The sequence below is a fragment of the Pecten maximus genome, chromosome 4 (assembly GCF_902652985.1).
Source record: "Pecten maximus chromosome 4, xPecMax1.1, whole genome shotgun sequence".
Classification (NCBI taxonomy): Eukaryota; Metazoa; Mollusca; class Bivalvia; order Pectinida; family Pectinidae; genus Pecten; species Pecten maximus.
The window spans coordinates 43,244,829-43,260,508 of record NC_047018.1 but is presented as its reverse complement, the minus strand read 5'-3'; the positions used below and the strand labels follow the sequence as shown (position 1 = coordinate 43,260,508).

Sequence of the window (15,680 nt, the reverse complement as noted above, 5' to 3'; positions counted from 1 at the left end):
TGTATGTAATATGTGTTATTCAGATGATGAAGACAGAGATTAAACAGGGAAGCTAATCACAATCCCAGTTTTCTTTGATGAAATGTATGGCGTATGGTGACTCGTATGAGCCTAATATATCTAGGTCGAAACCGCGAGAATGCGAAAACGCGACGGAGAGGGAGCGAAAACGCGCGAAAGTGAAAACTCGACGGCGAGAATGCGAAAACGCGACGGCGAAAACGTGAGATTAATCTCACACTCTGGCCGACGCGATTTCGCTCTCTTGCCGTCGCGTTTTCGCATTTTCGCGTTTTTGACCTAAGGTCGATAACGCGAGAACCTGAGATCAGGCCTATACGGCCGTCTTCGTATGTATGTATAACGGATATGACAGTCAGTATATCCCTATATATGTCCCCTCAGAAAACAGGCGGACTGCCTTACGCGAGGGAGCGATATTGCGAGGACGGCCGTTGAGGCATTATCTAATGCGAAAAACGCGACGGCGACGAAGCGAAATCTTTACGGCGAGAGTACGAGATTAATTTCGCATTCTCGCCGTCGACTTTTCGCATTCTTGCGTTTTCGCTCTTTCGCGTTTTTTGCGTTTTCGCTTCCTCGCCGTTGCATTTTCGCATTCTCGCGTTTTTAAACTTAATGCCGAAAGATCGAGAATGCGAGATTTTATATTTTGCCCTAACGAGCCACGATAATGGCTTATAGTGTACATATACTGTTTCAGGGGAAATTACTCTTATGGTGATAAATCATGCTGGCCATCACGATCGTGTGGAAGTATTCACGTTCCAGGAGGACTCTCTCACACTTCTTCACGTCAACTCAATTTTGAGCCCGAAACGAAACTAGTGAGCTAAATCTTGAAAACCTTTACCGCCGACAACATTAATTATAGTTTTCTCAACGTAAAGTTTCATTCTTGTTATTGAAGTGCTCTATAGCTCGACTTGACCGGATTCAGAAATAAACGTCTCACAAAGCTAAGATGTTTTTACGGGCAGCATTTCGCCTTGACCTTTTAATCAATATATCAATTGATGAGATATTTGCGGCATTTCTTTCATTAGTGTTCAGATTTCAGATGAAAATATAGCCAAACGTTTCTGACGGTTGGTCAAAATGATGTATACAGAATACTGCAAAAACTGAAATGAAAAAAAAAAATATAATAATAATAAGAAAAAAATAAATAAAAAATAAAGTAAAAAAATTGAACTTTGAAGCCACCGATCTGGTCTATATATGCGATTTGATAATGGCACATTATAGTAAACTACATTTCGATTTGCTCCCAGTATGAACGATTTAGTGATGACAAGCAACAGGACTTTCTACATTACCGAGTATGGGGAGATGCGTGATAACCCTCTGCTGGAGATGCTACTGATGCTGAGCTACTGCGATATTCTTTACTATAACGGAAGTGAGTTCCGGAGTGTGGCGCACGGCCTGCGCATGGCCAATGGTATTAACGTGTCACCTGACCACAGGTTAGTTACTATGGTGACATGCAGGTCTACGGTAAACCTCTGGGATTAAATATCAAAGAGGAAACCCAGTACGTTACTCCTCATGATATTGTAAGCGTAGTAGTTTTCATTCTTGATATCTAAATACAAATGTATCAGAATAGGGGACGAACAACATATTCTTTGCCATACACGACCAACGGGAATATAAAGATGTGCATGCTGCCAGTTTTGAGGTTAAGTCATGATGACATTACGCAAGACATCTCGTGGCAACGCACGCGACAATACACGGGATATGCATGTCAGTCGTTGGTTCCTCGATGCAGACGTACCATATGCTTCTTTATCGACTTCATACCAGTTGCACCAATTTAGACGTTGTTTCCACCTATTTCCAGTTTTTGGTCGCCTCTTTTGCCCAAAATTAATGGCCATTGGCATCACTGACCAGTCATAGAAGGGCGAAACAGCTGTATGATACAATCTAATTATTGTTGTCTCTACTTTATCTAAATCTCAATTTGAGTTAAAATTAACTAATATCTTTTGTGTCTTTTGTACCCTTGGTAGTTTTTGTGCAGTTTCATTTTCGAATAGCACCTTCTGGACCCACAGCATCATCTTGTCCTTTTCCATCGATGGCTTAGCCGAATCTTTACGGAAATAGCCGAGTTGTTGCGGCTGCTCCTGGGCACATTGTGTATTTACACTACGGAACTTTTGTATTGTAGGTACCTGTACGTGGCAGAACTCGGAAGGAAGCAGCTGAAATCTTATCGTATTAAGGACACAGAGCTAGAACATGTGGAAGTACGGTATAGTGTTGCCAAACGCATACAAATAATGTATATACTATTTAACGTTGGTGTATTTATTTCAAATAGGTAGATGGAGTGTGTTTTTAGCAGTATGATAAAACGTATGTAAAATAGTTTGAAAAAAAGTTTTGTCATAAAAATAGAGAAATACGTAAGGAATGTTCTCTGAATTGTTTTATAGCAAAAAATGATTCTGAAAGGGAGATAATCACGCGGATAGAGGATCACATGTGCTACTATAAATATACCAGTGTATTGTTAAGTACCAATGAGGGCAGAAAGTAATAAATGTTTGATGATAATGACTGAACGGTTAAAGGCAGTTTTCGTTTTTATTTCCTAGGACCTATTCCTGGACACCCTTTTAGATAATAGAGATTGATCCAGTGACGGGGAACTTGTGGGTGGGATGTCACCCAGTGAACCATGCCCTGATGATGCTAGAGAATTACGATCTCGGAACTGTTGCTCCATCACAGGTATATTTAACAAATCTTTATTCAAGACCGCAAGTTTTCGATATAAAATAAATACCATTAAGAGACATATCTTTCCTATACGTTCCTGTTGACAGAGTCCTATTCACAGTCTTAAAGATGACGGACATGCGCGTGCGTTTAGCATGATCAAGATTAAAGAGGATCACTACTCACAGTTGAGTAAAGTTTTTCTTAGTTCTTAAACTTTTACCTGTGAATGTCGACACGTCTTATTGTGTCTTTTGTTTTGACGTTGCTCTTTTTGAGTCTGACACACTTGGATTAGAAATGCGTTTATAATGTGTTGTTGACAATGAAGAAGACGCTTTCCCTGCTCCTACATCTGGGTTTATTAACTTCATCTTCTTCCCTCGTTTCGTCAATATTCACCAGTATGGTTGAATATCCTGTGGCACATGATGAGCAATGTATAACAGTTAACAGCTGGGGAGGAAACGTCTTTAAGAATGCGTACATACAATTGTACACTTGTATAACGCAATCTTCCTGATTGTATTGGGCAATTTCAACTGAATGGAAAAAAGACATACATTTTGTATTTTAGAGTTACCTGAAAAGTTACCTCATAATAACATTAAATTAATGATTATCGTGTTTTATTGTAAATTTTATCTATAAAATGCATGCACAAAGGTTATTTTGGGTTACCAAATTAATGGGTCATTTTCAAGAAAAAGAACTATCTGTAATATAATTTATGGGCCATTTATAGAAATTTAAAGGATTTTACTGAATCATGTAGGTCATTCAGGAAAACTGTGGGCCAAATGGTCCCATGGCCCCCTCCAAAATGATCCCTGCATGTATATTGTATATGTATATATTAAAATAAACAATGCAGCATGTTTTTCTACCCAGATTCTGAGAGTTAGTGCGACAGATGGAAAGTTTACGGATGCAGTGGAGGTGTACTCGGACACCGGATCAGAATTGACAGCATCGAGTGTGGCCTCTGTCTATAAAGGACAGATGGTAGCGGGTTCTATAATGTCGCAACTGATTGTCTGTGACCTCGAATACGATTATTGATGTATGAAGTTACATAAGAGACAAAGTACAATTGTACCTTCGTGCTGCTCAATATACAAACATGTATACTGTTATTATGTCATTCTTTCATGCTGTAAAAAATGTGCTTTTATATCTGATATGATATTTTTTGTTCTTGTTTTTTATTTTTTATTTTAATTTTTTTTTTTGTAAACATTACTTCACGAGATAAACAAAATTATTGTAACTAATCATTGTTATAAAACATATAAGATTTATAACATGTATGCTCAGCTTACTCATCTACATATATTAAAATAAACAAATGTACAGATCAAACAGTTACCTCTTGTATTTTACTGTTTTTTTTTTCACTCCAACAAATAAAGAACAATAAGTGGTTAATTTTATCAATCATTGATATCACTAACTGGTTAATGCCGATATTGTTAATACGAAATAGTCAGGTAGAAGTGTTGTCTAGAAATTGTGTTTTAACTTCACTAAACTCACAAATACTTTGATATGGGGAAGGGTAAAATGTTTCACCGACTTGGCCTTAGTGACGTCTGGTGCATCGTCGGCATACACACAGTCTTATCTGCGTTTTACTCGTTAGACATGGCTGGAGTACTGGCTTGAAAACCTTCGGCTGGACATGAATATTTATGTTTTTATCGACAAATCAAAATGCTTCTTATTAATGAAACTCTCACATATCATGTTCATGATTGGTAAGATTTTCCGTAAGAATTTTCTACGAAACCAATCACATTACTAGACTTGGTTTATAAGTAACTCATTGATAAGAGGCGTTTTGTGTAAATGCCCCCAAACATACAGATCACGTGGATACCGACTATGCGGCCGGCATATAAAATGAAATAATGGTTGATGGATTAGTAAGTTTAATTATATGTAAGAGAGAAAATGCATTATCATGTGTACGCGTGTAGGGGAGGGCGGGGTTATGCGTGAGCGACGGGTTAATAAATATTTGCATGGTGTCGCACGTGAGCACGTGCATTTAGTGGCCCTATATAGGTGTTTTCAGGTGCGCGTGGCCTTGTAGTCACGATACAAGCACGCATACACCCCCCCCCCCCCCCTTCAAAATTTGATGAGTTTTTACCTGTTTTGACTTAAGACTGGACAGGTGTGAAACATGTTCTACCTAGAAGACATTAGGTACATAGAGGGACTTCGAAGGAGACGGATTAATTAATTCATACTTATGGAAATACGATATGTTTAAATAAAGAAAGGTATAGCTTCTCGTGCCCGACCACGTGACTTTTCCCAAGTTTGCACAGTTTCCTTCTACATCGAGACCCCTGTGCGCTTCCATCTGGTACCAAAAAAAAGTGAACTGTTATATTTTGGTTTTCCTTGATAGACTTCGAAGACAAGTTGGTTAATTTAGATTCCAATTGACAATTTCTTCTAGTGGGCTCCAAGGTTGTTTTCTTTTTTTTTCACAAAAAGTTTTATACGTAAAAAATGTAGCGACCACATTGATACGGCATTAATATTCTTTCAACGAAAGTGTTGTACATTTTAATGTTTTTACATGCAACAATGTCAAAATGATTAAGCACTTAGCTCGTTTTCCACCCCAGATATTACATGTTATTTGAAATGTATTGTGCATAATGAGTAAATATTACAATGTATAATGAGTAATAGGATATTATTTATGAAGAATGGCATGGATATCAAAAATGTTTCCCCTTCACCTTAGAATGCCTCAGACCCAATTTGGTCCAAATAATTTCATTCATACAGAAGAAGGATTTTAAAGAATTTGCTATATATCCCTTATTGGGCGCCGCCCCTCAGCAACCCCACCCCTGGGATCTACTGTTTAAAAAATATTGGCTTCCCTTTACCCAATGGTGCTTCAGAATAAATCTTATCAAAACCACTTAGTTTATGACTAATAGCAACTTTTAAGAAAAATAGACGGACGACAGAACTGACGGACGACAACAGACGGAAGACGGACGCCGCGCCATGACATAATCTCAACGATCCATTAAAAAAAAAAGGGGGGGGGGGGGGGGGGGGGGGGGGGGGGGAGAACTTTTTTCTGAAACTCCGACAGAAAAAAATAATGTCAACAGGGGAGTTAGCCAACGAAACATGATTGTTTTCGCACGGTCGCATCGCACTGTCAACCCGTGGATTCCCTGTGATTGCATGTATCTAGTTATATCTAGTGTATATCTAGGTATCGGTTCCATTAATTATTTATTAAGGTATAAGATACAACAAGCCAATATATTAATAAAGACATTATGTTCCTCTTAGCTTTTCATACAGTATATATTCTTCACGAAATTCGTCATGGTTGGTGAGTATCGATACTGGAGTGTCGACAAACACGTGACCTGACATGATCACCACGTGCACCTGTACATGGCCTGACGTGGACTTCGACGAACTTTTTATCAACGCCAATCTACCGGACTTGAAGAAACTTATGTTTGAACAGGTAAATATTGTTAGAAAATATTATAAAACGCACTCTATCTGAATACTGTAAAATGTATGATGACTTGGGATGATCTAAACTACCGCGTATGTGTCAGTACATATCGTGCGGGGTAGGGGCAGGACATCACGTCTAGATACCTCGACATAGCCAGAGAATGTATACCGACCCGGACTGTGACGATCAGATCAAATGACAAACCTTGGTTTGACTCAACTTTACGTAAGGAAATTAGGAAAAGAAATAGACTGTTGAAATTATATAAATCAGACCGTTCAGACAGAAACTTATCTAACTTCCGGAAGCAACGTAATCATGTAAATAACCTGAAGAAACGAACAAAAGAACTTTTTTATGCTGATATAAATGGTATCTTAGATAGATATTCAAGTTCAAATCCTAGAAATTTTTGGAAAATTATTCGTAAATTAATAAAAACACCTCATGATTCGAACATTATCCCACCTATTAGAGATATACACGGTAACATTGAAATGTCTGATGATAATAAAGCTAATATTTTAAATGATTACTTTGTTTCAATTTCTACTATTGACGACAATAATTTTGATGTACCGACAGTTGAATTACGGACTGGCTCCACTATTTCTGACATACAATTTGAAACGAGTGACATAACTGACATACTGAAATCATTAAATATAAGTAAAGCTGTTGGGAATGATACAATCAGTCACAATATGTTAAAAAATACAGCAAATTCAGTAGCTTTACCATTGAGTATTATTTTTAGAGCTTCTCTGGAAACTGGAGTTTTTCCTAAATTGTGGAAACATGCATTAGTTACACCTTTATTTAAATCTGGGGACAAACATATTTTTTCAAATTACAGGCCAATTTCACTACTCAGTACGGTTGGGAAAGTTTTTGAAAGGTTAATTGTTAAATATTTAAATAATTACTTGCTAGATCATTCATTAATATATAAGCTTCAGTCTGGTTTTCAACCTGGCCATTCGACAGTTCATCAACTTATTGAAATTTATCACACTTTGTGTGAAAATCTAGAAAAAAGACATCCTACATGTTTAGTTTTCTGTGATATATCGAAAGCTTTTGATCGTGTGTGGCACAAGGGACTGGGGGTGAAACTAGCAAACTATGGTATTAGCGGCAAACTTTTAAATTGGCTTTTAAATTATATAAGTGAAAGGAAACAACAAGTTTGTGTGGGTGACTCTAAATCACTTGTTAAAACTACTAACGCTGGCGTTCCACAAGGTTCTGTACTTGGTCCCTTGTTATTTATTTTATACATTAATGACATTTCCGATAATCTACAAAGTCTTTCAAAGTTGTTTGCAGACGATACGTCATTATTATATTCAAATCCATCCCCTCAAAATGTTGAATCTGTAATCAACAACGATTTAGTGCACATTCAAAATTGGGCAAATAAATGGTTAGTAAAGTTTAATCCTTCCAAAACAGAGGCACTGCTTATCCATAATTCTGAGCTAGATTATGTAATTGGTATTAAATTTGATAATGTTAGTGTGAACTTCGTAGAAAATCATAGGCACTTGGGAGTTATATTGGACGGAAATTGTAAATGGACCAGTCATATTGATGGTATTTGTAAAAAGGTATCGAAACAGATAAGTGTTTTGCGTAAACTTAAATATATATTAAATCGCCACACTTTATATAGAATATATACTTCGTATATTATACCATTATTAGAATATTGTTGTGAGGTATGGGATGGGTGTAGTCTCGGTGACTCAGATAAACTAGAAAAACTTCAACTAGAAGCTGCACGTGTGATTACGGGATTACCATCTTACACTAGTATACAGTCATTATATTCTGAAAGTGGTTTAGAACCTCTTGCTATTAGACGCTCTAGGCGAAAATTGCAGCTTTTTTATAAAATTAAACATAAATTATCTCCAAATTACCTAACATCACTTCTTCCACCATTAGTATCAGAAAATTCTCAATATAACCTTAGAAATGCCAATAATTACTCGTTACCAAATTACCGTTTACATCTTACTAATTCATCTTTCTTTCCCTCTACTATCCAACTATGGAATCATTTAGATAACGAAATCCGACAAAGTGTTACGTACTCGGCCTTTAAACATTCTCTTCAAAATTTTACAGACACAAAAGTTCCCTTCTACTATCAAATTGGTGACAGAAAACATAACATTATGCATGCAAGATTAAGAAACAGATCTAGTACTCTTAACAACGATTTATTTCATGCAAATTTGATTAATTTTAAACACTGCCAATGTGGACACCCTGTTGAAGATGCATATCATTTCTTTTTTGAATGTAATAATTACTCTGTTCAGCGTTTGAAACTGTTTCGTGATCTAAATTATTTCATCCCACTAGACCTGCAACTTCTGCTATTCGGAAAAAATGAACTTTCTCATCAAGAAAATGTAACCATATGCCAATCAACCCAACTATTTATTAAAAATACAAATAGATTTTAAAAATATCTTTATTGGAAATTAATGTACATTGTATTTTTTCTTTGCGGACTCGGGTGACATTCGGGTGTGTGTGAAATGTTATAAATGAAGGACCAGAAAAGAAAAGGAGGAAGACACCACTGGCATGGATTATCATAGACATTAGACAAGTTTGAACGAAAGGAAAGTCGAATTGTGTACCAAAGTGATTGTTGCCCGAGTCCGCTTAGGTCTACCACAAAACTATTTGTCTTTTTGAAGTATTTAGATATACATGTATATCCCATATATATAAGATTATTTGTATCAATATCTTATAAAATCTCTTTCTGTCTCTCTCTTCCTTCCCCCCTCCAACTCCCCCTTTCTTTCCGTCTCCCTCCCCTTCTGTCTCTCTCTCTCTTTCTCTCTATTTCTTATAAAATTAGATTGTAAATATGTAAATAAAACTACCATCATGTGAATTTTTTCTCAATGTAAAATTGTATCGGGAGAGGGCTTAATATAAGTTGGAAAACTTGTGCCCAATCCCTTTGTAACAAATTGTAAATTACAAATAAAATACAGTGGAACTTCGTTAACTCGAAGTCGACGGGACCACGAAAAAACTTCGAGTTATCCGAGTGTTCGAATTAAGCGAGTTATCGTTTTTGGTGAAAAGTTTGGTCAATATTTGTCAACATTACATAATCATTATAACTTCGCTCTGTCGCTCATCAGTTTAGTGTGAAGACTGGTCAATACATGTAAATATATATGTAATGTTTCGTTATGTCACTTGTTATTTGGTGTAGTTTTGCCGATATACAGTCACGATAAAGTTTCTTTCACTTAGTCATTTCAATAACGATCTGATGTGCAAGTCATGTTTGCAAAAGGTAAACGATAAAACGGAATTCGACAAAATAACAAGTTATTAATGTCAAAACAAATAACCGTTTAAGTTTAACACAGATTGCATACAAAACGTAACAGAACCATTACCTTTTATTGGACATATATAAAATACTGTTTGATCGGCCTACTTACTTTGTATTGATAACCACGCCATTTCCATGTGTATTAGCACCGGAAGTTGGGCTGCGCATGTGCGTATAAAATGTTACTGTAACTGAGTTGGCGTTTTATCCGATTTAATAGACAGCACTGACCGTTACAGTTGTACTCTGAACACCTCGGCAGTAATTACGCTATTGTTTCAGCAGTTTAAAGATTTAATAGGCGCCGGTGACTGTGTCATTTCTACACCTGTAAAAACATCAGCCGGGTAGATCTACCGGTGTGTCAGAGATTAGTTCCGCTTGAGCGAACGGGTAGATGAGATGTTGACTATCGTGTGTACTGATATCGGCGACCGCCTTGGGAAATTACCTGATGTAAGTAAAGCAGTACTTTTTATCACCAAGACTTGTTGTTATAAGATTCAACCGACAATTTCTTTTATGAATTTACACTTATAATAGCATGTAGGTTAGTAGTGCCGATATGTTCAGTATTACAAACGGAATTTAGCTCTTAAAAAATGTCGGCGTTTGCCACCGATCGACGAAAATTATACTTCGAGTTATTCGAACATTTCAAGTAGGATTTTTATTGTTGGGACCAAATTTTTACTTCGTATTATCCGAGTTTTTCGAGTTATCCGAATTCGAATTATCCGAGTTTTTTTTACTAAGATAAAGAGAGAATTCGGCCGGGACCGGCTAGGTACTTCGAGTTAAGCGGGGTATTCGAGTTATCCGAGTTCGAGTTAACGAAGTTCCACTGTATGTTTAAATCAAAATCACGTCGTATATCCGTATGCATGTTATATTAAATTTACAAATATGGGTATTGGGCTATGTAAAAGTGTGCGTTTAAAAAAATGTATACAGGTTAATAAATTGGGCTGCTACTTTATGAAGATATATTATGTTGTAGTACAATTCTCGGCAGGGAAATAAATTATACATACAGGAATATCTTTACTCTTTTCAAAGATTAATATGAACGTACAGAGATCAAGACAGAAAGAAAAACGTGAGTCTCCCTGCATGTCCCCACTGCCCCACGGCATGTGTACATATTTTCGTTACATGTTTTAACTGAAAATATTACCTCCAATACGTCACACCAAATTAATCTTTTGGATTTAACAATTAAACAATAAATTTAACACAAATCACTGCCTCCTTTAGCATTGACGAATTTGAAAATTACGAACCATAATTTATACTGTAAAGTAAGAGACAAATAGATCTAGTTATTGTTACTATTTTCCCCTAGCTATGGTTTCTCCCGGAAATGAATACGTTTGTTTACGTGTAACGGGCACGTGTAAATATGTCGTTATTGTAGTCTGTCTATTTCATATCTTTCCTATACTTTGATTTTCTACAATAAAACTTGTTTTGATGGACGAAAAGAAGAGAGCTGAAAGGTATGTATGTGTAAGTATGGCCGATTTATATAAACACCAGTACGATTAAATTATCACCTGTCCTTTATTGTACGGTTTTACATTTATTAATAAATACATATCAAAATCCGTGTGTATGATGTCTTAATTGGTGCGCGGTATTTTCTCAAGACAAAGAGCATGGAGACGCAGAGAAAAGCACGGTAAGTACCCAGCATGCGTCCCACTGACCATTTCCTGTTATAAATAACACTTCCGGTTCCTGTCATCTTTCTACTGTTCGTTATGTTGATTGTTAATACTAATACAAAAAAAAAAAAAAAAAATGAATGACGTATTTTCTGTCCGATGTATGACATACGTCACACAGAATGAAACTTTATATAGAGATAACGGAAGATGACACTGTATCATTTGTAATAGGAATTTGTAATGAAAAATACCCTACCCGTGCCAGGCTTCGAACTAGCGACCTTTCACTCTCAAGGCAAACATCCTACCACTAGAAGCTAGTAAACTGACCTTATACTCTCTACATTTACACTACTGAGTACTCATTCCTTCACAAAGTCTTCGCCCCTAAAGACAACAACAACCCAATGTCATGTTCTTGATCTCCAAGGAAGCCTCTCAACTCTCCTATAGCTTTCACTTCAAGTGGTTAACGGCACCAGATCCGTAATAGGAAGGAGTAATGAAAAAATACTCTGCCTGTGCCGGACCCTATACTACTAGGCTAAAGGGGAAATTCTCGCTAGTCTGAGCTAGTAAGGTGACCTTATATAAAATCTGTACTTTTACACCTTTCAAGGTATGCATAGTCTCATTTTGAGTAAAAATCACGGGTCTGACTAGTATATTACGTGTGTATGTTAAATACGGTATCTGTCACTCACCTGATTGTGTATATAGTTTCCATTACGGTATATGTCACTCAGCTGATGGGGAGGGTCAGAGTGCACGCGGGGGACCCGGGTTCCATTATAGCGGAACTGGCCCAGGAAGATCATCGGCGACCCTTGTAGAGCATCCGGTTATAGAGTTCAGAGGTCCCAAGTTCGAACCCCAGTCTGACCGTGCATGGCTCCTACTACACCATTCCTGTCGCGGTAGTCGTTAGGAATGTGGTTTCTCCTCTTCTTCATTGGGTCTGCCTATTAAATATAAATGTACGCTAATGATGATTATAACAAAATCAATACCGAGGCGGTAAAATGTCCGCCTCCCAAAAAATATATATATGGCAGGCAATGACAAAAATGATACGATTCAAATGATACTGACCCTGGTAATCATTGTGTAGTGGTGAGAAATCCAAGTCGTGTGTTCATCGTTTGGAACTTCGGGGATTTCTGCCGCGGATTTTTCTTGTGTATATATTTTTAGGATCGAAGCGCAAAGTTTTACCGGAACGCAACTGTTAAAAATCTCTGATCAACTGTCTCGGGAATCGTTTTGCTTTTTTGTCAAAGAAAACAAATTCTATGAACTTATTAGAAAGAGGTTTATAACGTACACGAGGAAATACGGATTATCGTGTCATTCGGAAAAGAAGAATTTTCTTAAAACTACATCAAGATTGAGGTGACATAGAGGAGGTTCGTCTACAGTAACCAGTATTCACGAAGGTATTCAAATAAAACTCGAGTATGATACCATTCGCTATACGAAGTGTGTAATGTGAGTTTAATTAGGTTTAATTATTGCCAATCAAACGTTTAAATTCAAATTTTCTTAAAGAAAGCAGCAAAATATCAGTGGCCAGAATAACTGTTCATTTTAAATTCCTCTCGTCTAACTTAAACATCATTTTGATTTAAAGCAAACGATTGTACACTCTATATGGAAGTGGAACTTGGATAACCCGGACCCTCCAGTAAAAGAAAATTGCAAGGAAGAAGACGAAATACCCGGATAAGATGAAGATGTTGGTGAATTTAATTGTCAACTCCCTCCTTGTTTGAAATCTGAGTGAGTAGCCTAAGGAAGTAGAGCCACTGTTTCGCATTGTAGGGATACAGTTTCTACCTGCTGTTCCATTGCATGTAGGATCTTCTTTTCATCCGGAGACTAGACTAAAGACTTCAACGAACAGTTACAACACATTTCTCGTGAACTTGAAGAAACATCTTTTCGAACAGGTATTAGTAATTTTGCTGTGTATCTATTTCTTTTGCAGTTCGTCGAAATTTACTTACGTTAAAACATATACATATCACTTTATCAACGTAAAGGTTTTATTGATTGTTTTTTGGGGGGAAAGGGGGTAAAATTGAGTTTGGAGTTTGATAAAGGTGAGAAACATAACCACGCATACTGCTTTATTAGATAATGAAAATAAATATATAAACGAATTAATTAATTAATCTCCTTACTTTTTCAGATAGATATGAAAATACTGAAATCAAGACAGAAAACATAAGGCGAGTCTCCCTGCATGTCCACACTGCCCCGCGAAATATGTACATGTCATAGTTATATGTTCAAACAGAAAACTTCATAATGTTTTTTTTATTGCTTGTTTTCACAGATGACAATATCATTGTAATAACGTTTGACGATACACGTTTTGATGCTGATGACTTTGTAAAAATTTGTATAAGGAAAAACACGAGACAAGTATGGTTCGGATAAGTTTATTATTCTCCTTGATTAAAATTTCGCTCTGACCTGAAGTTGTCGTTTGCTTACGTGTAAAAAACACGTGTACATATTTCGTTATTGTTGTCTATCTATTTCAAAGCTTTCCTATACTTTAATTTTCGAAATAATAGTTTGTTTTTATGGACGAAATACAAAGAGAAGAGAGCTAAAAGGTACGTATGTGTAAGTATGGCCGATTTAATTTAAACACCTGTACGGTTATCACCTGTCCTTTATTGTACAGTTTTACATTTATCAATAAATATTTATCAATATCCGTGTGTATAATGTTTTGATTGGTGCGCGATATTTTCACAAGACGAAGAGCACGGAGAAGTGGAGAAGATCACAGTAAGTACCCAGCATGCGTCCCACTGCCCATTTCCTGTTGTAAATAACACTTCCGGTTCCTGTCATATTTCTACTGTTCGTTATGTTGATTGTTATATACTAATGCCGACCAAAATTTTAATGATGACAGGCGGTTAATGACGTAGATTTTTACCCTGTATAATTGTTCCGCTCGGATACGTTTGTTTCTAACGAACACATGAACACCTTTCGTTATTGTTTAAATGAATTTAGGAGATTGTGAACCAATTTACAGGTAGATTCATGTCGCAATTTACAGGTAGATGTCTGTCGCCATTGACAATTATATTCATGTTTCCATTTACAGTTAGATTTCTGTTCCCATTCACGCTAAAATACGATTGCGTATATTGGCGAAAGTATCTAGTTTCATTTGGCACCAATGGGCTTCCGGGTTATCCAGTAAAGTACACGTGTATACCAAACACTAGCCGTGTCATTTTTTGAATTATGCAAATATTTATATATTCAATATTGAAAATCGAAATTTCAATTCATAAAGCATATGTACAAATGTACATTAATCAATTTTCTGCTGTTCCTCATAGTTGAAATATAGTAGAATAATCCATATAATAGTGTATTTCACTACCAGGTCTGTCATGAAATATGGCTCAGTATCATAAACAATAGTATGGCTCGTGCAACGCATCATTTCAAAGTATTGTGACGTAATAGATGAATGACAACACTTTATCTTGGTTGTGAACACTTAACCGTCCTTGTTAAATTTATATTCTACCATGTTTGCTTTGCAACGGCAGTTTTGATTGGTTTAAAACCATGTATTATTTTCCAATAAAACACGCTCGTGCCAACAATACACGCTCGTGAGTCACGGCTGTTACAACTTTATATATCTAATATTCACTTATTTCTTATAAGGTTACAATAGCCGAGTGGGCTAATGGGTTAGTCTTTCATTAATTTTTAATCACGACGCGAGTTCGAATCCTACGGAGGCCCCCCTTTTTTTCTTTTCTTTATCCTTTTTTTTTTAATTTTCATATTCAACGCCATATTATATATGCTCTTGATCGTAGTACTGTAGTGCCTGTAAAGAAATGTATATTTCATCAACAAATAATACAATACTCAAGAAATAAATTACAAGGTTTTCCCGGGGTTTCTTTGCTGTTTTTCTATTAGAAAGAGGTCGATCTCAGAACTAAACAGTACATGGTAGAATAGAAATAATCAACTTTGACTCATGTATTGTTGCAGGATATACAACTCGGACTCGGATATTTTGCAATTTTAATTAATAACTCAGGCCTGCGGCCTTCGTTATTAATTTAATTGCAAAATATCCTCGTCCTCGTTGTATATCCTGCAACAATACACGAGTCATCGTTAATTATTTCTTAATTATACAAAATAACACCAAAACGAAACAAAATACACCACGATTACACTCTCCACATTCATAAACTCCAACAAGTAGACTCTAGCGAATATCCATTAGGCATCGCACTACAAAACAACATCAAATGGGACAAACACATCAACATCACCTCCAATGCAAACACTAGGTTTTCTG

General features: G+C 36.4%; 1 protein-coding gene across 1 annotated transcript; it reads left to right on the top strand.

Annotated features, from left to right (window-relative positions):
* Positions 1–735: 735 nt before the first annotated feature.
* LOC117326159 (serum paraoxonase/arylesterase 2-like) lies at positions 736–4,076 on the top strand. The gene is made up of 5 exons (XM_033882795.1): positions 736–848; positions 1,296–1,490; positions 2,204–2,282; positions 2,634–2,769; positions 3,649–4,076. The coding sequence occupies exons 1-4, from the start codon at positions 739–741 to the stop codon at positions 2,670–2,672; spliced, it is 423 nt and encodes a 140-aa protein (XP_033738686.1). The 5' UTR covers positions 736–738; the 3' UTR covers positions 2,673–2,769; positions 3,649–4,076.
* Positions 4,077–15,680: the final 11,604 nt, after the last annotated feature.